General features: G+C 40.5%; 2 protein-coding genes across 3 annotated transcripts in view; one reads left to right on the top strand and one right to left on the bottom strand.

Moving 5' to 3' along the window:
* The window catches only part of nav2a (neuron navigator 2a), a 62054-nt gene extending 43525 nt beyond the window's left edge, over positions 1-18529 (top strand). For both annotated transcript variants that reach the window (XM_053324536.1, XM_053324535.1), the window contains 18 exons: positions 1998-2021; positions 2436-2510; positions 5290-5373; positions 5481-5604; positions 6747-6940; positions 9236-9408; positions 9533-9686; positions 10260-10449; positions 10708-10808; positions 10928-11023; positions 11284-11461; positions 12442-12677; positions 13337-13488; positions 14113-14184; positions 14319-14515; positions 14609-14727; positions 15429-15626; positions 16311-18529. In XM_053324536.1, coding sequence (XP_053180511.1) covers positions 1998-2021; positions 2436-2510; positions 5290-5373; positions 5481-5604; positions 6747-6940; positions 9236-9408; positions 9533-9686; positions 10260-10449; positions 10708-10808; positions 10928-11023; positions 11284-11461; positions 12442-12677; positions 13337-13488; positions 14113-14184; positions 14319-14515; positions 14609-14727; positions 15429-15626; positions 16311-16436 — 2493 coding nt within the window. In that variant the 3' untranslated portion in view covers positions 16437-18529. The remainder of the gene's footprint in view (positions 1-1997; positions 2022-2435; positions 2511-5289; positions 5374-5480; positions 5605-6746; positions 6941-9235; positions 9409-9532; positions 9687-10259; positions 10450-10707; positions 10809-10927; positions 11024-11283; positions 11462-12441; positions 12678-13336; positions 13489-14112; positions 14185-14318; positions 14516-14608; positions 14728-15428; positions 15627-16310) is intronic.
* Positions 18530-19834: 1305 nt separating this feature from the next.
* dbx1a (developing brain homeobox 1a) lies at positions 19835-22599 on the bottom strand. The gene is made up of 4 exons (XM_053324538.1): positions 22275-22599; positions 22055-22156; positions 20270-20472; positions 19835-20125 (listed from the first exon to the last, which is right to left on the bottom strand). The coding sequence occupies exons 1-4, from the start codon at positions 22597-22599 to the stop codon at positions 19835-19837; spliced, it is 921 nt and encodes a 306-aa protein (XP_053180513.1).
* Between the last annotated feature and the right edge of the window lie 766 nt (positions 22600-23365).

The raw sequence follows: 23365 nt of genomic DNA, 5'->3' as shown, positions 1-23365 counted from the left end.
GAGAAAGAGGACTGTAGGGTGCAGTAGTGCTTCATTATGTTGCTTTTTTGTATTCTGTTGGAGTTAAATATTCCTGTCAGTGAAACATATAGGATATAATGTAAAGATGTCATGGCTGTCTGATGCTGCTGTCTCCTTAAATGTGCATTCATGTGCCATCAGATGCTTTGTATCTGAAAACCAATTGTACCGTAGCCAATGTAGCATATTTTTCCCAAAGACTTTATTTCTCTTTCCTTTCTGTTTAAAAAGAAAAGGCATGTAAACACTTGGCTTAGCTGCCATGATGTTGATAAATGATGGTATTGCTTATTTGTGAAGTGCTGGTCCAGGATTTTGTGTCATGCTCAGACTTTTGTTTTGTCTGTCTCTCCATGACAGACAGGTTTCTCTGTTTGTGTGTCAGGGATCAGCTGGTCATATGTGTGTGATTGACAGCTCTGTTTGAGTGTGCAGACAGATGGCACTTTGTAAACCATCCATCCGCTCAAGCGACACAGCACATGTGGTTCAACACTGCTCTACAAGCACAGACATATTAGGCTGTTGAAACCTGCTTTAGAAAAAAAAAATCATTAATTATCAGCTTTTCTGCTTTGTTGCTACTGTCACAGAGAGATGATGTGGAGAAGAAAGAACTACACTCAGAGGCACATCAAGGCTTTATAATCCACTGAATTTGTTATTTTAATATTATAAATATGCATCAGAATGTACACTGCTTTATGAAATAGATTGCATAGATTAGCCAGATGTTGATGAGAAAAAAAAAATTAAGGATATCTCATGGCCTGAAGTTTCCTGCAGATTTCAGTGAAATCTGTATTTTTTTTACATATTGTCTCTGTTTTGCATTCATCACTTTGCATCCTGATGAAAAGTCTGTAACAAAGATTTAGCTGCAAAAAGCATGGTTCCACTCTGGAGCCTGATCAATATATAGTGAACAGCTAATATCAGCTGATATCAGTTTACCACAGATATATGGTATCAGCATCTGTTGGCAGACAAGTAAGAAAAGAAAATTGCAATTCAGACATACCAAAGATGTATTTGCAGTCATTTAAAACCGTGTCCACACTACATAATAAAATATGTCAACCAGAGAGCACTGGGTAATTTTAAACTGTTAACTTAATACAATCATATCTGTGTCACATTCTTAAGATCTTTATTAAAAAAAAATGCTTATTTATGTACAAAAAAAGCTGCTGATATAATTCATATCCATTTTTTTTACTCTCAAATAATGATACTGATATTTGCCTCAAAAGTACCATGTTAGTCAGGCTCATTTTTTACATCTCATTTAAAGTGATAACATCTTTTAAATGATTCCACTAATACAAGTTTCCTCCAAGACTGAGACAATGATTGTGTCATTGTGGAAACTACTACTTGATAGCACTAAAGTATGACATTTTAAAAGGCATAAAACTGATACATTTAGTCCCAAAATGAACTGAATTTAACCTTCAGTCGACCGCTCAGCAATAACTCTAAAAACAGCTTTGATCAGGTTATGAGAAACATTTCCAGGAGCAGCCTGTTGCAGCCTGTTTACATGTAAATTGTGGGTGTTGCATGTTGCTGTGTTGTGATGAACATCAGCAGGGCGTGTTGTTTTCGTGCAAGCGTCTCTCGATGAATTTCCCTTGCTGTCTTTTCTTACTATTGTTCTGTGTGTGCAGCCAGTGGAAACAAAAGGATCTACACACACTCACTCACACACACACACACACACACTCACACAAAAATGTGAGTGAAATGCCTTCAGGAGGATATCTCTGTTTTCCAGACATATTATACCAGACAATCTCCTCTACAGTTTATAAAGCTCGTCTCCATGGAGCTAATAAATCAAGCAGGAGTCAGGACATGTGCAGTCTGACCTCCGGCTGCTCCTCTTTTTTTTTTTTTTTTTTATGAAAGCATGTCAGGATTCAGTCTGTGCGTCCTCTAATGATTTTCTCTTCTTCTGATGTTTGTTTTTACAGAACGAGGAGAAGTCTCAATCGGAGGTAAGCATCAACACGCCCACCACCACCCTCGCCATCCTGTGTTTTTACCCAGCTCTTTAATTTTCTGTGTGCAGTAGTCGGACTTGTTGGAACATGGGGGCGTTTTCACAGTTGTATCTAGTTACACGTGTAACAGTATTGTGACTGACCCTGTAACAAGCCCTTGTTCCTCTCTCTGAACACCTGTGTACACCTGTATATGCTCTTTTATGCATCCGCTATGTTTCATCTCTTAAGAGTCAACATATCAGAGCTCCAATCTGGGAGCCTCCCTCATTTGTTGCTACTGTACTTTTTTTTTTTTTGGATACGTGTGTATGTGTGATGCCTGTTTGGCTTTGCATGCTTTTATGAAACAGGTATTTATGCTTTTGTCTTGGTGTTGTTTGATGTTGGGCTTTTTTACGTCCCCAGATCCGCAAACTACGCCGGGAGCTGGATGCCTCCCAGGAAAAAGTTTCCGCCCTGACGACACAGCTGAGTGCCAATGTAAGAGAGCAAGTACATACATACACACACAACACACACATACTCAGAGTCCTGAACAAACATTTCCAGTGTTAATCGCTCCAAGAAAATAATTAGTAGCACACTTATTAAAAGCTGTGCAATTTCAATCAAAACAGCCTTAGTACATGTGCCAAAAATGATTTTAGACATTATATTATACCAATCTAATATTGAGGTATAGAGCATATTATATAACAAATAAATCAAAAATTATACTGTTGTTTCTTTTTTTTACTACTTTATGAACCACATCAGAGACATATTCCATTAATTTAAGGAGGACAACATCAACATTTTTCTAGATTTGAAAATGTGACTCTGAAAAAAAAATCAATAGGTTGATCTGTTGAAGGTGCAAATTCCAACTCTAATACAGTTATGAGCTGTTGAAAGTGAAAATGAAAAGCATGTAATTATTGTATTTGTACAAAATAATTTCAGAAAATGCCTGTAATCAATGTTACGACTTGAAGCAGACAAAAATTTAAATTGTTCTGCCAAAAGACATACGCGGCTTTAAGACGCTGTAAAATTTGGCAAGAACATTTTGTGATATTCATCAAATACTGAACAGATAGCTTCTCACACAGCACTTTACTCCTAGAAGGTGTAATTTTACATCTGGCAGAACCATCAGAAAAACCTCTCTGAGCGTCTCCAGACACGATCCTTTCTGCCACTCTACTCTCCGTATTGCACAAGTCTCGCCACGCTCCGCCTGTAATCTGCTACCGGAGTCGGTGCACGCTGGTGTTTTAACTGCGGATTAGAGATATGGAAGGAAGGCAAAGGTATTAAATTACAGCAGGGAGTCAAGTCTCGGCACACTGCTGAGGGGACTGTCCCAGATGTGGACTCAAGATTTACAGCTAACGACGCCTGGATACAGGAAGGTGTGGTGTTTTAGTGTTGAAAGAAAAACACAGATAGGATACAGTAGATCTGGCAGTGGGGGGTCAGAAGGTGGGAGGGGAGGGGCTCTGCTTAAATATTTGATTACACACAACAGACGGATGAATTATCGGAACATACCTCAAAGCCCCCCGAGGCCGAGAATCTAAGAACATCTTCTGCTGCAAAGAGTCACGGCTTGAATCACACATCCGTCAACACGCTACTCAACTCACACACACACACCCACACACACACCCACACACCCCCACACTCCCTCCCTGCGGGCATCTGCAGACTATTTATGGGTTAAGTCTAAAGCCTAATAAAGTGACGAATCAGCAGACTTCACCTAGTTTAACACTCCAACTGCAATCCAAATAGAGGCAAACAGGTTAGCACTCATACATTTTTCATAAATATTTTTTCACTTCATTTCATTATTATTGTAGTTTTTCTCACATATGATGCTGATGTCTTTGCATTTCTTAACCTCTTAAATTCATATAGGTATATTTTAAATTCTACAGTAGTGAATCATCAATGATACCCATTATGTCACACTGAATTTGAAGGAAACAATAAATGTATAAATGTATAAAAATGTATAAAATGTGCACAAGACATACAATATTTCCAATTTCACAGTGCTACCATGACTATGTTTAGTGTATTTCTAATCAGTGTAAACAGCTTCAGTTAAGAGTTGGAAACAGCTGATACAGAATATAAACTATACTGTCAGACAGTGTGGAATTTGCACCCAGTCCCGCCTGCCTTATAAGCTCATTAAAGTTAATTTATTTATAAAGTACAAATAAAGAAACAGTAGCTCCTCTTTCAGCTTGACCCACAGACTCTTTTCACTATCTCAGCCAGAAGTCCGTCTGTCAGTTCAAGTTGGAACATGAAAATGACTGAAAGATGACTAAATGTTGTCATCAGGACTATTTTTTTTACCGTAAAAGGAATGAATGGGTCGAGCTTTGGGAAAGATGATGTCTTCAGTGTGGGAACCTACAGAAGACAACCACTTATCACACTCTGTTATTATTTTGCATGATTATTTGGGTTTGGGTATATTTTTATTTTTGGTATGAGAGTTACCTCACTGATGTCATGTTTGGGTTTTAACCCCAAGCTCACATTATCTCAGATCCAGACGTTCAGATACTGCAGCCTGTTTAGGTTCAGTATCCCTGCTCTACAGCTCATTGGGAGATGTTTTCATTCCCTTTTATATTCTTTAATCAACTCCAATCCAACATTTGCAGCCCAGTTGGCTCTCTGCAGTTAGTCATTTAAGCTGTGTTGTCAGGAAATGAGCCTCTGGAGAGCGTACTCTTCTCCCATGGCATCTTTTACCCCTCCAGGAGCAGCAGCAGCAGCTGGTGGGGGGGAAACCACTGAGATGCACTCTGGGTTGAATTCCTCTCAATATAGATACATCTGTAGAAGATGTTTTTGAGAAAATTGTTTTACTATATTTAGCAGAGTGAAGATTTTAGATTAGGAACATTTTTGAATGTTGGTTATCTCAGCCTGTGAAGTTGAGGAAGTTTTGTCTTATCTTCTGTCTGTGTTTTTTTAGCTAGATGTGTAGAAATGAAAACAGAAACTGGAAGATAAGTTATATAAGTATCTTTCTCTGTGTTTTTATACTACTTGGAAAATGATGACATATGGAGTATAGAGTGTTTGATGTATGTAGTATTTCGTTAACAAATCTACAACTTTAACATCTAATGAGGTTGTAGATCTGTAAGGTTGAGAGCTGTTGAGTGCTGGTGGAAGTTTGAGCTCCTTCCATTGATGTTTGTGACCACTGCATGTAGTAAACACTAACATGTGTGTCTCTCTCCGGCAGGCTCACCTGGTGGCAGCGTTTGAGCAGAGTCTGGGCAACATGACCATCAGACTGAAGAGCCTCACCTTGACAGCAGAGCAGAAGGTGAAAAACAGCTCCTCTGATTTGTGTTGCAGCACAGTCGGTTAAACCAAAGTGTAAGTTTACTGTAGATCTGTCAGACTGATCCTCTCCTCATGTCCCTGTGTTAGGACTCGGAGCTGAATGAGCTGAGGAAGACCATCGAGCTGCTGAAGAAGCAGAACGCTGTCGCTCAAGCTGCTATCAACGGAGTCATCAACACACCTGAGCTCACACCTAAAAACGAGAGAACAGGTACAGACAAACTCTGCATTCATCCAGTAGAGATTTTGAAGTTGATACTGGTTGAATTGTGTGCCAGTACCTTTAAAGCTGATTGTAGATAATAATCATTTATTTGCATTATGATACATGGCATCTTCCTGTGCTCTTTTATGTACGTCTTAATGGACCAATGCATCACAAAAGCTATTACAGGACACATGATGCAAAGATCCTACACGCTGACAGGAGGACAACCATCCAGAATGTTTTATTGATAGAAAAGATAAAGTTCTGATCTGGCAAATATTTTCTGTATGTCTGGACAGGCCTAGTAGACAAGTTTATTAATAAAATATTTTAACTCTTTAGCTCTGAACAGCATGGAGGCTACTTTCTGTATTAGAAAGGCCTCTGAAACAGTATGAAAGCTTTCATACCACACTAAAACTCTTCTTTTAGAGTTGTCAGCATACTTGGACATGACACCCAAATTCACCTGTTTATCAGTAGTGTTGTTAAATGAGGAATAGCCTGAACTGGACAATGAATTTAAGACATAAACTCCTGCAAAGAAACACCTGATTTCAAAGTAAAGCCTCGATCATGTCCAGAGTGGATGATATTTGACATTTCATGAAACCAGGGTTATTATAGTTAACTAAAACTAAGACAAACTAAAACTAGCAGTGAAAAAATAATTTAGTTAACTGAAATAAAATCAAATAAAAGTTTTGTAAAAAAGGAAATCTAAATAAAAACGACAATGAACAATGAAAAAACTAACTAGAACTAAAGTGAATTGCAGATAACATCAGCTTAGTTGTAGTTTTCTTTTCATTGTCTCCATGGTGACTGTACAGTATAGTATTCAGTGTGACTTGTTGAGATAAACAAACAGTGTCAGCATTATTTCATCTTTTACAGGTTCTACTAATCAAGGCTTTCCTCCTAATACCTGAAGCAACTAAAACTACTTAAATCACTTGTTAAACTAACTAAAACTAAACTGAAACAAAAAAGCAAACTGAAAAACTAAATAGAAATAAAAACTAATGAAAATGTCAAAAAGTATAATAACCCTGCATGAAACCAGACATATCACACATATATATCGTATATTTGAATGTAATATAACACGGTTAAACATACTTTTTGCTTGTCTCTTCTCTCAGCTGGCACTAACGGCAGCACACATCAACAACATCAACAACAGCAGCAGCAGCAGAATCAGCAGCCAGACCTGAGGATCAGGAGGCAGCACTCCTCCGACAGTGTCAGCAGCGTCGCCAGCGCAACCAGCCACTCCAGCGTGGGCTCCAATTTGGACTCTGACGCAAAGAATAAGAAGAAGAACAAGAAGAACTGGGTAAGATGCCAGACAGCGTAGAGTGATGATAATAATAAGGCTGGGACTCATTGTGGTTTGATGTGTTTGTTACTGTCTCTTGGCGTATTTCCACATGTGTCTTGATCTGGCATGTTTGGGTTTCCTCTTCAGGCTTCTTTCACTGGAGAAAAGGTGAATTCACTGAGGATTCATGTGACATTCAAGTCCAATCATTTAACAAGTAATGACTGTACTGTGATTTGCAGGTCAAAGGATTATAATTGGGTTAAATTTGTATGTAAATAACTATATTTTAATGTGAAACAGGTTCTAACTACATTAAAAATACATATATATATAAATGCTTTTGATCTGCAAATTACCATAATTGCTCATTAGGTAGAGTTTAGTCCTACTGTAATCTTAACTCAGTCGGTAGTTGTGTTTTTCTAGTGATTATACAACAAAATATTTTACATCACTTACAACTCCAGACATGATTTTTTTTTTTCCCCTTTTTGTTGTTTAAAGACTTTTTTGTGCACCGGAGGATCAGTCAGAGAAGATGAAGTACGCAACTTCTTATGTTTCTTCTGTTGTGCTGTAGCCCGAAACCATGTTGTGTTAGCCGCCCGTGGTCGTCAGCATCCGATCCCTATGTTGAGTTTTAGCAGGAGCCGTGTGGTGCTTCGTTGTAGCTTTTAAAAAGACGTGAGCTCGTGTAGAGTTTCCTGCTTTAGGTCACAGTGATAATAAACTACCCCTCCTCTGTGTGTGTGTGTGTGTGCTTCCAGCTGTCAGAGTTTGTGTAAATGAGACCCCACAGGAGACTCCCCTCCGTGCAGGTGCTCATATACAGCGTGTGTGATGTGGAGTGTATAGGGGCTGCGAGTGTTGAGCAGTTTATAATGGATCATGAAAGACCCCTCGATTTCATGGTGGTTGTGATGTAGCATTAGCTCGCAGCTGCCTGGAAGTCTAAATCAAATCTGCTTTCGTCCTGTAGGGGCCTCTAGTTTAATCTCCGTCCTTCCATAACACATTAACACACCCCCGAACCCATATGAACATGTGCTGTTTTGTCTCTCTGTCTTCCTCTGCTTCGCTTCATGTGGCAGGTCTATGAGGTAAGAATGGTACGCTGTGTGAAATGAAAGAAACAGAGCAGCCTAACTCCTACAACCTCTTCTAGGTTACTAACCTCCTTTTCCTTCTTTTCCTCCTGTTTCCTCTGCTGCCTCTGTAGTGTCCTTCCTGTCCTCTCCAGCACTTCTTCCCCTTTAAACACTTGACACAAGTCTTATGTGACTTTGAGCCAGCTCTTAAAGGAAAAAAAAAATACACCCTGAAATACTTCAACACTGTCATAAAAAAAGGATGTTAATGATTGTGTTTTGGTTTTGTACAACCAGCCAAATAAAACATCAGTAATTAACATTGTGTTTTGGGTTCAGAGAGCCATTTCTACTCTTAATGGAGTAAAAAGAGGAACCCAGGAGTCTGTCAAACATTATTAACTCATTAAATCATGTCAGTACGAGTGTAAGAGTATTTCAGGGTGATTCATCTTTTAACACAACCTCATAAAATATCAGAAAATCAAACAGATTTTAATGAGTCTTACCTAAAAGTATGAAGTAGTTTCTATGGCTCATTGTTTTTTATTTATTTATTTTACAGATTTTCACCAAAAAATATCCAGATTTTTTTTTTTTTTTTTTTTTAATGGGGTAGTACAGCTTAGAAAGTGACATGGACATATGGATAAAATGCAAATGAGCGGCTAATTATATATCAGAGGCCCTCTATGCAAGTAAAACAAGAAATGGTTCAATCACAGTGCTTATAGTACAAATTATATATTTTCATAACTCTCTGCATACACACATATCTTTCTTGTTCAGGTGCTGAGTCCAAAAACCTGAAATAAATTCTGTCTCCCAAAGGACTCACCACACTATGAACTGCTCTTGCTAATATGTCTTCTTTATTACATCAAGATATTTACTACAAGCTCCAGTTTTCACATGAAGTTTTGTATTTTAAATATAAAAAACAATGAGCAATAAGTTTGGATAAGTAGCTTTACACAAACACATGTAAACATAACACACACACACACACACACAGTGTTAAGAGCTGCAGCTCAAGTCATAAGACGATTAACCCATAACTCCCTTTCTCCCTGTGACTCACTTGCACTTTTTCACTACTGTTTTCCTCTAGTTTTCCCGGCACAGTCCTCCTCTCCCTCTCAGCCGCATGTTTTTGTGAGCGTGTCCATCCACTGCTCACCACCTCCTCTCTCTTTTTTTTAATGTTTCCTACCTGCAGCTGAGAAGCTCCTTCAAACAAGCCTTCAGCAAGAAGAAATCTCCTAAATCGGCTTCTTCCCACTCTGATATCGAGGAGATGACGGATTCGTCGCTGCCGTCCTCTCCGAAACTGCCACACCACAGCTCCACAGCCGGCGGCCACATGCTCAGGAACACACACTCCAACACGCTGTATGTACACATCAACATCTGTGTGTGACTGCAGGATTATTATGCATATAAAGTTACACTACTGCTGCTTAAATCACAGTGTCTCATGTATGTAAACTGCGTTCTGTACTGTTTGTGTGTACAGATTGTCGGAGTGTTTGGACAGCGAGGCGGAGACGGTGATGCAGCTGCGCAGTGAGCTCAGGGAGAAGGAGATGAAACTGACCGATATCCGCCTGGAGGCTCTCAGCTCCGCACATCAGCTGGACCAGCTCCGAGAGGCCATGAATCGCATGCAGGTCTGTGGATGCATACACACCAAACACTCACATATATCAGAGTCATTCACATTACAAGGTGAATTAAATCACAGTGCTAAGAAAGTCACTGCTGCACATCCGCATCCCAATTAGTGATGTCACAATAATGGTTCAGGTTTGACGGCTAATGGTAACCACCAGCTGTGAAATCACTGATTAGAGAGTGTGGCAGCAGTTTTTTTTTAACTTTTCATCCATGTCAACATTTATTCATGTCTCTGATGTAAAATTTAATGATGGAAATTAAAAACAGTAATTTAAACCTGATTATTTTGACCATATTCAAATTTCAACTTTCACTTTTCCATCTGTAAAAAAAAAGAAGTATGTATCTGTAGCTGAGTTGAGCTGTTTTATTTGCATTAGTAGTTACATTAAACTGAACTGACGGGGGTATAATTAATGAACATCTTCAGGTTAAACTGCATATGTAAAAGGAGACATTTGAGCACTCAACCAGCACACAGGAGCTATAACCAAAGTAAAAATGTTAAATTTGAAAGCCGTTTTTCATGCTACGGTACATTTAACAGTGTTTGTGTATAACCACAGCTGCAGATCGAGAAACTGAAGGCAGAGAATGACCGTTTGAAGGTGGAGAATCAGGGCAGCAGGGCGGGCTCCCAGGCCTCCATCTCATCCTCTCCTCCTCCTCCACACACACACGGCCAGACCCAGGGACCCGGGCCAGGGCTTTCCCAGCACAGCCTTAACCTCACCACCAGCGAGTCCACCAGTCTGGGTAAGACGGAGCTGCAATAAACAGTTCCTGGTAGACTTATGAAACAATGTGAATATGCTTTGCTTAATGTAGACAGAGAGGGGATAGTTTCCTCAAATAAAGAGATGACATATGATGTGTGTCGGATAGTTATAGTTGGATCTCTGCTGTATCAGGATATCTCAAATCAGCTGATGTTTTTTCAGCTAACACTCTCGGTAATGGAGAGGTAGTGAGAAATGCAGAAACTCATATGACTTTGCTGTGCTGTCCTGTCAGATATGCTGCTGGACGACACGGGCGGAGAGGGAGGGATGAGGAAGGAGGGCCGACACGTGAAGATCGTCGTGAGCCTGGACGAAGACAGCAAATGGGGAGAGGTGAGACCTGATGGAAAAATACAACTTAAACTGCTGTTTGTTGGTTAAGATTGTTACTGAGCTGCTTCTGTACTGTAGGTGCTTCAGTGGTTTATCCCTGTTGTGTTTTTCCATTGCAGGAGGGCCGGTCTCGTCACTTCCTGATCGGTTGCATCGGTGTGAGTGGTAAAACCAAGTGGGACGTTCTGGATGGAGTGGTCCGGCGTCTTTTCAAGGTAAACAGGGACAGCCACAATACAGGATCGTACATTAGTGTTATTTTAAAGACAGGTTAATGTTCTAAAGATATCTAAGTACTTAAGATCTTGAACATGTTGAACTTTTAACACTGGCAGCTCAGGTTTTTCTACCATGACAAACAAAAGACAAAACAGTTTTATCCATCTCACATTTTCATTTAAAACCAGAGAAGCATTAAAGCTTAAAAGCATCAACAACAACATCCTCTAAATGCTGAGACTTTTTTATCCAACAGGAGTACACCACCCACTTAGACCCGGTGAGCCAGTTAGGCCTGAGCTCAGACAGCGTGGAGGGATACAACATCGGAGAAATCCACCGGCCCAGCAGCCCGAGCACAGTCCAAACGCCCGAGCTGCTGCCCTGCGGCTACCTGGTGGGAGACAGCAACACAATCAACATCCAGCTCAAAGGTACCGACGCCACGTCAAGCGTACAATACGAATGATAACGCTGTGCTGGTGCTGCCAGTCTGTCTACAGAGTTATCACTTTTCTACATCTGTAACAGTCTGTTGACAACACAGAGAGAGAATAACTTCCATTGTTAAAGAGGATAACAAAACCCTGAATAAATGGACCAACATGAATGCAGATCTTTACAATAAGTATAAATGAATTAAGTTAATGAAGTTAGTTAAGAGAAAAAAACAAGATACTGAGACTTTTGGAGATCTTGAGGCAGCCATTGAAATTAAAGTTAAATCATTAAAATTAACAAATTGACCAAAAGTTTGAATGATTCAACAAAAATGGAAAGCATTGTGTGTTCCAGCTTTTGAGGATTTGCTACTTTTATCTGTTTTATATCATTATTAATCGAACATCTGGGACAGTTGGTCAGACAAAACAAACCATCTAAAGACCCCATCACCTTAGGGGCTGGAAGATGTAATCAAATGACTCATTGAAACTGTATTTGATAGCTTTAATTCATAAAGCATAGTTTAGTCTAATATTATTTATAGTATTGATTAGATTATGTGGATGGTGACACAGTAACAGAGGTCAAACAGCATGATAGTCATGTATGTAGCTTGTTGTCAGAAGTTGGATAGGTTAAATATACCTAGAATTGATTATAGTTGACCAACAGTGCTATTTAATAATACCTCTAAATAAAAGGTTACAGTATTTTTTTCCTCAGAAACTCATCATCTAGAAAAACCTTAAAACTTACTTTTACTCCCTAGCTTTCAACTGTGTCTAATTGTCACTATGTATTTTATGACCATATATTTTTATTTCTGATTTCTTCTTCTGTTTTCTATTTTTTGCTTGTTCTTCCTCTGTGTGAAACACTTTGGATCAACCATGTTGTGTTAAAGGTGCTATATAAATAAAGTTGAATAATATGAATAACACTGTTATTGTGTGTGTGTGTGTGTGTGTAGGCGTGCGCACAGAGAACGTGGATTCGCTGGTGTTCGACACTCTGATCCCGAAGCCGATGCTGCTGCGCTACGTCTCCCTGCTGAAGGAGCACAGACGCGTCATCCTGTCGGGTCCCAGCGGCACGGGAAAGACGTACCTGGCCAATCAGCTGTCTCGACACCTGCTGCTGCTCGAGGGGCGACCTTTGACCCCGCACGCTGTCGTCACTTTCAACGTGGACCACAAGTCCAGCAAGGTAAGGGCTCTCAAACACTGACGGATGCTAGCACACTATAAAAGTCTAGGTTTAAGGGCTTAATGGTAACTAAAATCCCAGAAAATCAACCAACTTTGGAGGAATGTGCATGCTTAAGTTTGATGATGTAAGGAAAAGAGAAATGTAATCAAAAACATCAATTTGTAATTTAAACATCATAAGGACTTTATAATTTCTTGTTTACTGTTATATCACCAAATAAATGATTTATTATAAGACATGTCAGGTATGATAAACTGCAAGTCTCTCATTTCAGATATACTGTCTTGTTAGTATTATTTGACTTTATACATTTTCAATTCAATTTTGAAATAGCTAACAACCAGTCTTACAAATGAGAGATTACATTTAAAGTTGTCACACTGCTCGTTTGTATTAAATAGCATTGAACACATGAAGCGCTTTGTGAATTAATTAGTCCTGACACCAGCGCTTGTCAGGTCATTTAGCTCCAAATTAGGGCAGCAGGTGGTTAATTTACCTCATCAGGACAATTAAAATCACATTACGATCTGAATTCAGTATTAACCTTTAATCATCTAAACATCCCGAGAGGCCAGAGAGGGTATGAGTAGTAGTATGCTCGACATAAAATCAATGATTAAATGCTTTCTCTCCCTCTCTTTCTGTGTCTGTAGGAGCTGCGTCAGTACCTGTCAGGATTAGCAGAGCAGTGCAGCGGCGTTTCGGGGGTGGAGAGCCCTCTGGTGGTCATTCTGGATAACCTGCACCATGTCAGCTCCCTGGGAGAGATCTTCAATGGCCTCTTCAACTGCAGCTACCAGCACTGGTCAGTTTAAACACACATACACACACACACGCACGGAGAAAACAACATGAAAAATGTTAAATGTTTGATGCAAATCTACATTATCTTTAAGTAGGGACTGAAAATATGCTTTGTTAACCATCCTAGTTTAACCTTTACAGCTTCCTCTCATAATTAGTCTATATACCTAATTTCTGAACTACAACTTTCATTCAATACCTCATCATTAATGAATGGGTGATTAATCCCTAATTAAGTTTTCAATGAGCAGAGTGTGTATGCTTTAGGTTTTACAACATTTGTTTTAATGATCCTATGTTACCTAAAAAAGGATTTCAGTGAATGCTGTATTGAATGTAAAGAATCCATCTGACTTTTGAATAAATAACAGTCAATTTTAACCCGAAACACCCTCTATGTACAGAAATGTGTTTCAGAAAATGATGTGTCATTGTGGGAAAAGTCATAACATTTCAGGCTAAAATAATTATGTTAGGGGTATTTTTACTGCTTTCAAATGTGTAAAAATGTGGACAGTATGTAAAGGTTGAAGCAACGAAGCACATGGCTTAAGTATAGGAGGACATCATGTCATGATGACCCTGATTATACGGGACAGTGAGTCACTTTTTTCTCTCCTTTTAGCCCCTACATCATCGGTACCATGAGTCAAGCCACATCATCAGCCCCCAACCTGCAGCTTCACCACAACTTCAGGTAAACTGCTGTTAACATCCTTCATTCCCTCCTGACTGCTAGATATTTGACATTTTGCATCTTCTTAAATACATTTTTTCCACTCTGTGTGATAGTTTTGAGTCCTGATATACCTGTGTGGTTTTTTGCATTAGATGGGTGCTATGTGCCAACCACATGGAGCCAGTGAAAGGCTTCCTGGGTCGCTACCTGAGGAGGAAGCTGATCGAGACGGAGATCGGCAGCCGAACGCGCAACGTAGAGTTGGTGAAGATCATTGACTGGATCCCGCGGGTTTGGCACCATCTCAACCGCTTCCTGGAGACACACAGCTCCTCTGACGTCACCATCGGTAAGAGGACGATGCACAATTGGAGAAGGATTTGGTATTAAAAGTGAGTGTGGAAACAACCGGAGTCTCACCTCTGTGCTCTGCTGTTTGCAGGACCTCGTCTCTTCCTGTCATGTCCCATGGACGTGGAGGGATCCAGGGTTTGGTTCACCGATCTCTGGAACTACTCCATCATCCCCTACATGCTGGAGGCTGTACGAGAAGGACTGCAGGTAATATTCACACTCACAATTTGTCTCACAGATCTACTGATGAGACTTCTGGGATTTTCATTCTCTGTTTTTTCACTTTAACAAATAAACTAATTTTACATTATGAAGATAAATGAGGTCAGAATGAGGTAGAGGTGAAATGAGTTTGAGTATAACAGCAAGAAGTAGAATTATATGGAGAGTTATGTTCATCAAAGTGAAATTAATTCAATCGGTACTCCTAATCTGTGTGTATTTAGCATCTGATTTAATTAGGTAGCAGGCTAGCAGCTAATTAGCGGTGTGAAACCAGAGTCGGAGTGAAGGAGTAGAAGAAATGTGTCTACCATCAATTCAGGCTGTAATTAATCTCCACCTGAGAAACTTCATTTGGCATTAAAATTAAAATAATGCTCTTTAGTTATTCAGATATTTCTAACATGAATGCAGCATGAGACAAACTAACCTCAAAGGAAACTAAACTGCTGGAAATCACGCTAAAGGGTCCATTAAAGATTGTATATATCATACAATACATACAAGCTACCACAATGTAATGTCATTTTAAAAGAGTGCAATAGGATTAGCTGCTCAGTAGATGCTCTTGATCTGCTCTGTGTTTAGTTTTATAGTGTAATAAGTTCATTTGTGTATCTGCATCAGAGGATCTTCTAGTATATTTACTATACTATTTATAAGTCTCACCTTCTGTCTCTCTGCAGTTGTACGGCCGCAGGGCTGCGTGGGAGGATCCTGCTGCCTGGGTGATTGACGCCTACCCGTGGTCAGCATCATCCACTCCGGCCGATTGGCCCCCGCTGCTGCAGCTCCGGCCAGAGGACGTAGGGTTCGATGGCTACTCTGCACCCAGAGAAGTCCGGAAAGAGCCGCCACAGAGCGACAGCGACGCAGACCCACTGGTGAGCAAAAAGACAAATGAATGTATGAGGTCGATCGTAAATAAATATATTTCTTACACACAAAAAAGCTGTTACACAAAATATAGTGCAAACCCAACCAAAATATGAATAACATTTAGATTAAATGGACCAGATTTAAACTAGCTATATAATATATTACCTGATAAATAACACATTATGATGAATTGATCTCACCTGACTATTCAAAATCTCCTCACGGTCCGGTCCTCATTCTCTAAAAGTAAATCAGAGGAGATGCCTGCTTTAAAAGGAATTAGTAACATCTCCATAAATTGATGTGAGGAGATGGATGCTTCTCTGTCTATACCATAATTATAAAGCTATAGCCAGCCTGGCTTGTTTAAAACAACCAAGTCTGCCTACCAGCACCTCTACAACTCATATCTTGTTAGTTTAATCTACAAAAGGTGTAAAAACAACTCTTCACTGGGTGCAGTGGCTTCCTGGAGGCAACCAGCTGAAACCACTAGAAGTCACTGCACCTTGCCAAGAAATAGTCCTGCACATAACTCCACCTTTAAACCACAAATCGTCATTTTCTTTGATGTGGAAAACCAACATTAAATGAAACAATATTTCAGGTTGAAATATGATACACAAGCTAATTATCTGTTAAAACCATCCAGAGAGACAGATCAGACTGACACTTGTTTCTACCCTCAGATGAACATGCTGATGCGTCTGAAGGAGGCGGCGACGTCATCGAGCCCGCAGAGCTACGACAGCGACTCCAACAGCAACAGTCACCAGGACGACATCCTGGACTCGTCACTGGAGTCGACCTTGTGATGAACTTCAAAATGCAACACTGGGATCAGTCTTCAGGAGGAACTTCTTCTTTTTTTTTATAATAAGAACTGTTCTCACTGTGAGAACTGGAGAGTATAATTTCAATGCCACAAAATCCAGCCACCTTAATTTGGGTGCAGGTAACCCAAATATTTCAAAAAAAGGACAACAAAAAAAAGGAGAGAATTGCATTTTTAAAAAACGGGCAACAAAAGTTTCTACTGCACTGCGCTGTTTTGTTTTTGTTTTGTTTTTGTTCACCGCTGTGGCCCGTGGCTCCGCTGTCAGGAGCCTGACATCTACTTCAGACAGAATAAAAGCACACAGCCTTTCACTGTAGGTGAGGCGTCATTACCATCATCACCAGCCATCATCAGCCATTAGCAAACTAAGCACACCAGCCAGGAGTCCTCCACCGAGCTGCATCATCCTGCCCCCAGTGCGGCCTGACTGCAGTTCACCCGAGCTGCCTGCAGATGGCGATACCGGCTCTCGTCTCTGGAGCATCAGCGAGCCTGAGCTACCAGCTGCTGAGAACGTAGATGAGGCTGCTACTGCTGGATGGAGGGAGGGGTGAATGGATGGATGGATGGATGGATGAACCGCTGCTCTTCCTCCTCCTCCTCCTCCTCCTCCTCCTCTGTGGCTGAGGTTGCCTGTTTGGTTGTTGGAGGGTGAAATGAGCCAAAGTGAATGTTCAGATATCCAGCAGCCTGCTCTCAACTCCAAAAAACTCTTAAACTGTTGAAACCATTTGATTTTATTCAACTCCAAATTTCATTAAGGCCAAAATTCTCAGTTGAAAATGGAGATTTTTTTTCAGCATGGCCATTTATCATAACGCTGTAGCAACATCGCCTCATTACAATGTCAAATTCAGCAGGGAAAAGAAATGGAGACAAGCTGAAATTCTCACCATAGTCCTCACTGAGATGTAGTTTCTTTTGATACATAGATCTGTAAATGCAGAAATGAGTCAGATCTATTGAAAATAAAAAAGCTTTACTTACACACATACCTAATTCTACAAAGCAAGTTTAAGTATAGGACAAAATCTAATTCACGAAACACTTTTAGATCCTAGTTCCAACAAAAAACTTTAATAAAGAGGAGAGGGCACAAACCGGAAATTAGCATTCACTGTGGCTAGATTGATCCTTTTAACAGTTCCTTTTTACAGTGTTTGACATAATGTCCTTTTCTATCTGTGTTTTGAAGTAAACTTTCTGTCTAATTACACAAATAATCGCCTCTTACCACCTCTGAGTTCTTGCTTTGACCCCTTAACCCTCTGAGGTCTCCATGCACATTGGCCCAAACAGGCTGTTGTAGCACAAATCTCTTTTTTTTGGTGCTGGACTGAATTCAAAAACAAACAATGCCTTACTCTTTTTCTAAAAAAAAAAAAAAAAAAAGACAGACTATGTGCATTAGCTGATTTTCTTTATTTGTCTAAATGGCTGTAAACTTACAGGGCTCCGAGTCGACTCTCCTCCCCGAACCCTCCAAAGTTGTCGAGGAGCGTCGTCGACCTTTTTTTTTTTTTTTTTGGTCATCATATCAAAAAAAAAAAAACACCAATGCCGTGGGATTGAAGAGAATGCAAAACACAGCACTTTGGGGTTTTAAATATAAAGTTTTATGCATGTATAACCCGGTGCTGAGAAGCTGGTGTAAATATTTGGACCACTAGCAAGAAAAAAAAAAAAAAAAAGAAATATATATAGATGTGTTTTGGTGCTCGAAATCAAAAACTTTTGCGGGTTGATTGGGTGAAGTTAAAGATATGTTGATTTTATTATACCTCATCCTCCCATCCTTTAACTGTCTTTCATCATGCTCTCACTCATCGTCTGTTTTATGTGATTATGTGATGAGCAATATTGTCCTAACAAACATGTTGAACTCATCAAGTGAAAACTAGTGTATATGCTGCTTCTTTTTTTTTTTTTAAATAGTGATATAATTAATCGGAGGTTAAAGATATTAAAAAACAAAAAAAAAGGTACTTGTGCTTGAATGGAAAATGTACAACAGTTTGACATCATTTCTGTGGCTTGAAAAATTAAAAAGAATATTGTACTTTTTTCTTTTTTTTTTTTTAAACTTTTTTTTAAAAACCTCCCAGCCTGCCTTCTGGGAACGGCAGGTAGACATTTAAAAAGTCGGTGTCATGTAGCCCACCAAGGCTTCCCCCATCGCTTTTCAGTGTTTTTTTGTGTCACCGATTCTATGCAACGTTCATTCTGATCTCCAAGTGGAAGCCAAAAGCTGAATGTGCGTTTGTGTCACCCCCCACCCCACCCTACCCTACCCTCTCTCAACCCCTACCTCCCTCACCCTCACCCTCACCCCATCCCGAGCGGTTTCCAGCACTGCCTAGAGATGTACAGCATGGAACCAGATTTGTGAAGACTTTTCGGATTTGTGGCCCACGTTCTTTGTCCATATGTGTGTGTGTCTGTGTATTTTATTGAGGCTTTCCTGCTATGGTCCTTGTAAGCACAAAGAGACTGATTCTCTGGTCTTGTGTGTGTAAAAGCCTGCTCTGAGAGGTGTGAGATGTGTTGTTGAAAGCATTTTGACTTGGTCTATATCAAGTTTATTACTTACAAACTCGAATGTTTAGCCTTCTTTGCTATGTACATTTTTATATGTAACATAAAAAACAAACTTTGTAAATAGTGGATTATCTTCCAGCATTTTGATTACATTTTTCTAGCTGATTTGTTACAGTACTTGAAAAAGGAGTATTTTGTGTACAGTCTCTTTACATCAGAGCAGATTGATGCTGTTTGTCATCACTGGTCTGTCCAGGGCTCGGAGAATTTAATCTGATATCACTGTACTAGTCTTAAGTTATTGTGATTCAATAAAATGAATGATTATTTATGATTGAATTTGGTTTTATGGTTCTTTTTTTTTCTTTTTTTCTCTTCTTCTTCTCCCAAACAACATAAAAACACATGACTGGAAATTGTTTACAATTTTATTTGGTATTTGTACAAAAAGTGTGAAATAAACATATATACACCACATAATACAACATACTTATTAAACAAATTCATATAAATTATTAACGAAATAGCTACATTTTTTTCAATAAACAACTCTATTTAAGGTCAAGGTAAAAGTAACTCAGTATTCTTGGCATAAAATTTCCATACGAAATTGTACAAAATACTGTACAATTGAACGAAGCTGTGCAAAACAGCAAATTGTGTCTCAGAAGCAGAGAGTGAAACTTTTTTTTTTTTTTTTTTCTTTTGAACAATGACATTTATGGGGTCTTTTGTTTCAGGGTGGCAGCTTCTTACAAATCTGGTCACAGTCTCATATAAAACAAAACATAGGTTATATCTCTATATTTGCTCCTTTTAAAAAAAATAAAAAATAAATTAAGATACTGTTATTTCTTCTTCGTCTGACTCTGAAAAGTCTGAGTGCTTACTGGAGAGAGAGGGAGAGGAGATGCTGGAGCCTGCCGCCCTCACACTCTCTCTGCTGAACGCCTCCTCTTCCTCCTCCTCATCATCCTCTGCTGAGGATTTCTTGCCCACGTCGCTGAGGTCCGGGTGCGGGTTGGCTTTGGTGGGCAGCGTTTGTTCACGGCAGCCACCGGATGACAGCAGCTCCCGTTCCTTGGAGTTTCTCCACTTCATCCGCCTGTTCTGAAACCAGATTTTCACCTGTAGACAGAGAAGGAGAAACGTGTGAGTTAAAGATCTGCTTTCAGGTGGATTTAAATGCGTAAAAATGGCTTTACGCGCCAAGATTACGCATGATATATTTTAAAGTTTTAAACCATTGTAAGGACTTGTTAAAGTGTTTACCTGTGAGTCCTTTAAGCCAAGTTTAGAAGCCAGTTTCTTCCTGTCTGGCTTGCTGATGTATTTCTGTTTCTGGAACATTTTCTCCAAGGCCTTGCGCTGCACATCGGAGAACACAGCCCTCCTTAGCATCCCTCTCCGGGGTTTCCCTCTGGCGGCCAGGGGCCATGAAAAAGTCCCGGGGATGGGAACCACGGATGAAGATGCTGCAAAACAAAACACAAAAATAGATTGGCACCTGTTAGATTTGTTTTCTTTGCCAAATGTTCAGTTTAAAAAAAGTTACCACAGAGAAGAAATCATGTAGCTGGAATGAGAAAGGCTTTTTAAATCTCAACTGAAAACTCTTCAGGCATCACAATTGCCCCTTATGAATATAATAATTTCTCTTTAGGGGCATACTTTTTAATCTGTTATTATTGAAAGTCTTCATCCTTTAGAGCAGAGCAATACGTCTCCGTTTTGAGTGAAATGGCACGAGGTGACTAATTAGCACATTGGCCGGTCCCCAACTGCATTGGTATGGTAAAGAGGTAGCATATCCTTTAAGGAACCCTGTGAGGGCGGATAGAGGAGTTAATAAACCGTGAACGGTAATTGTGTAGTAATGAACTAACGCAGAAAAGACTCTGGACAGGCGGCGAAGGCCATATATTATCGCAACAAAAGGAGATTTACACTTTCAAACTAAACACAACTGCATACCAGAATACTGATGCTCGGAGGGGGGAGTGGAGAGTGGAGGGGAATGGCGCATTTTTTTTTTCTCTTCGTGCCCTCAAATCATTTTCATTAAATGAACACGAAAAGCTATTCAGGACGCTGGAGTTGTTTTGTTGAGGCATTCAGCTGAGCCCATGAAAAGACTCCATCTCCATTATGATTTGTCTGAATGAAAGCACGGACTAGCGACTTTATAGACTTTTCTAAGAGATTATTCTTTATCTCACCTCGTTGATTGGCCCGGTTGGAGAATAGAGGAACGTTTAGGGCACAGAGAGGGAGAAGATTGGAGGTCAGTGGTAACCTATCCTATGGCTGTGCAGCATGGAGAGGGGAAAGAAACATCCCCAGCTGGGACATTTTTTCATACAGTTGGGGCTTTTTAAAAATTCGCCCAACTTTAAATCCCACCACGCAAGACACTTTTCCTCTCTGCGTACAGCTGATTGGACTTCCTCCTGACTGTACGTGCCCTGTGGCCGCAGCAGAATCAGGAACAACGACGCGCTATGTGGTCTTGTGAGAATATTGAAAACTCTCAATAGCGCCTAATAGGGAAATTAGTGCATGACTGGTTCACGCCTTTGGCCCGCCTGGTAAAAGTCACTCTCCAGGGTGTGTGGGTGGTTCGCCCGGTGGGAGCTGACCAAATTGGTCACAGTGCTGAAGGCTTTGTTGCCCGCCACAGCGGACCGATGGCCCCCCGGGCTCTGTGGGAAAACGCGGGGCCGGGGAAATGCCAAAACGCCCCCCAATGGGAAACAGGGGGGACTATAACTCGCCACCCCGCCTCAAATTTAGAGCGTGACGATTTGGGATAATTGGTTAATTAGGGGGTGGGTGGGTGGGTCTCGGGCAGGGGCCAGAGCCAGCGGTCCCCCATTAATGAGACAGTGATTTCTTCTTTTCTGGCTGTTTGTCTCCTTTCTGTGTCGTTTTGGGTGAAATATATGACAGGGTGGGTGAAAGTGTTTTACATCTAAATGCAATTAGTTCAGACACTTTTCTAAAGGGCTCAAAAGAGATCAGTCTATAAAGATCATGTGCGTAAAAGTTGCTGCTTACCTGGTAAATAAGGCGTCCTGAATATGGGGTGAAAGGTTCCGTCAAAGCAGGGGATGGGGAAGGTCTTGGAGTGCATGTTGTGGGCTGAAAGGTGTGAGGACGCTGTAGAGGAACATCAGACATCATGTTAAAAAAGAAATCATCAAAATCATCCCAAAGAGGTGCAAAGTAACTGAAACTGCAGGAGAGGAGGAAAACACAGAGGAGCTTGTCTACTCACCGGTCTTTGGTGAAGGTGCGAGGATGGCGCTCACTCCAAACTTGAGAAAAGTTGGGTCCTTGCTGCTCGGCACTGACGTTTTTGGCGAGCACGTTTCGGCGCTGAAAGACATGGTAGTGGTGTCTGTGGGCATAGAGGCGCTGACTGAGGGAACAGTCCGGTTTAAGAAGGCGGCGGGTCGGCTTATCCGCAGCAGGTCCTCCACAAGAAAGCTGGAGTGCGTCGGAAAGACGTTGGGCAGGGTCTGGTGGAGAGGCAGAGTCGCGGCGGGCCGGTACAGACCCGGGTAGAAGGCCGGAGGCGCGAGGACGCTTGGGATCATCATGGTCCCGAGTTGAAAGTGTCTGAAATACTCCGTGTGTCAAAGTTGGAAGAGAATACGTCGTGTGAATGTCTGCGAACTCTTCTGGTTTTCTCACTCAGGGGAGAGGAGCTTTATAGAAGCATGCCCACCCCCCTCCCTCCCCTCCTCGACCCTCCTCTCAGGGCTGACAGCTCTAACAATGGGGCTCAACAAAGTTCTCCAAATGGGTCGCTTTCATGCTGCATCCCCCGGGCCGCTGATTGGCCGGCGGACGCAATTTATGATTGCATTAGACTTCATAAGCAAGCAACACACAATGTCCTCACCACAAAAGAGGCTCAGTCATCAATTTTGCATGTTGACCACTTTCCTTTCAATTTGTTTTGTTTGGCAGAGGCAAGAGACCTAATTAAAGACAAGAGCAATCTTTACACATTCAACTCATTAGTTTATGAAGAACTTTTAATGAGGACTTGAAGAAAGATACTTTATTCTTTTCTAGTTGAGGAGTCTGTCATGCAGAATATAAAAATATACTCTATAAAATGTAACATTATCCTAACGCAAAGTTATTAAATGAGATGCAGAATTAAACATGCAGGCCTACAGGTAGATACAACTAGGCCTCAAAGTATCCAATATTACTCTTAATAGAATAACCGAGTATTACCATGGTGTAAAAAAAAAAGAAAAGAAAAAAAAAGAAAAAACTAAATCTACATTTTCTACATTGGCTGCAGACGCAGTGGAGCATCTCAAATGCAAATCAGTTTTTAGGGTTTCATAG

Source organism: Scomber japonicus, chromosome 1 (genome assembly GCF_027409825.1).
Source record: "Scomber japonicus isolate fScoJap1 chromosome 1, fScoJap1.pri, whole genome shotgun sequence".
Classification (NCBI taxonomy): domain Eukaryota; kingdom Metazoa; phylum Chordata; class Actinopteri; order Scombriformes; family Scombridae; genus Scomber; species Scomber japonicus.
The sequence above is the reverse complement of the archived record's forward strand: the minus strand, read 5'-3'. Positions and strand labels throughout refer to the sequence as shown.

Coding starts and splice junctions, on each gene's coding strand:
- dbx1a (XM_053324538.1), bottom strand. CDS start 22,599: ATGATGATCCCAAGCGTCCTCGCGCCTCCGGCCTTCTACCCGGGTCTG. Junction 20,473..22,054: donor CAGGACGCCTTATTTACCAG/GTAAGCAGCAAC, acceptor TTTGTTTTGCAG/CATCTTCATCCGTGGTTCCC. Junction 20,126..20,269: donor TTGGCTTAAAGGACTCACAG/GTAAACACTTTA, acceptor CTCTGTCTACAG/GTGAAAATCTGGTTTCAGAA.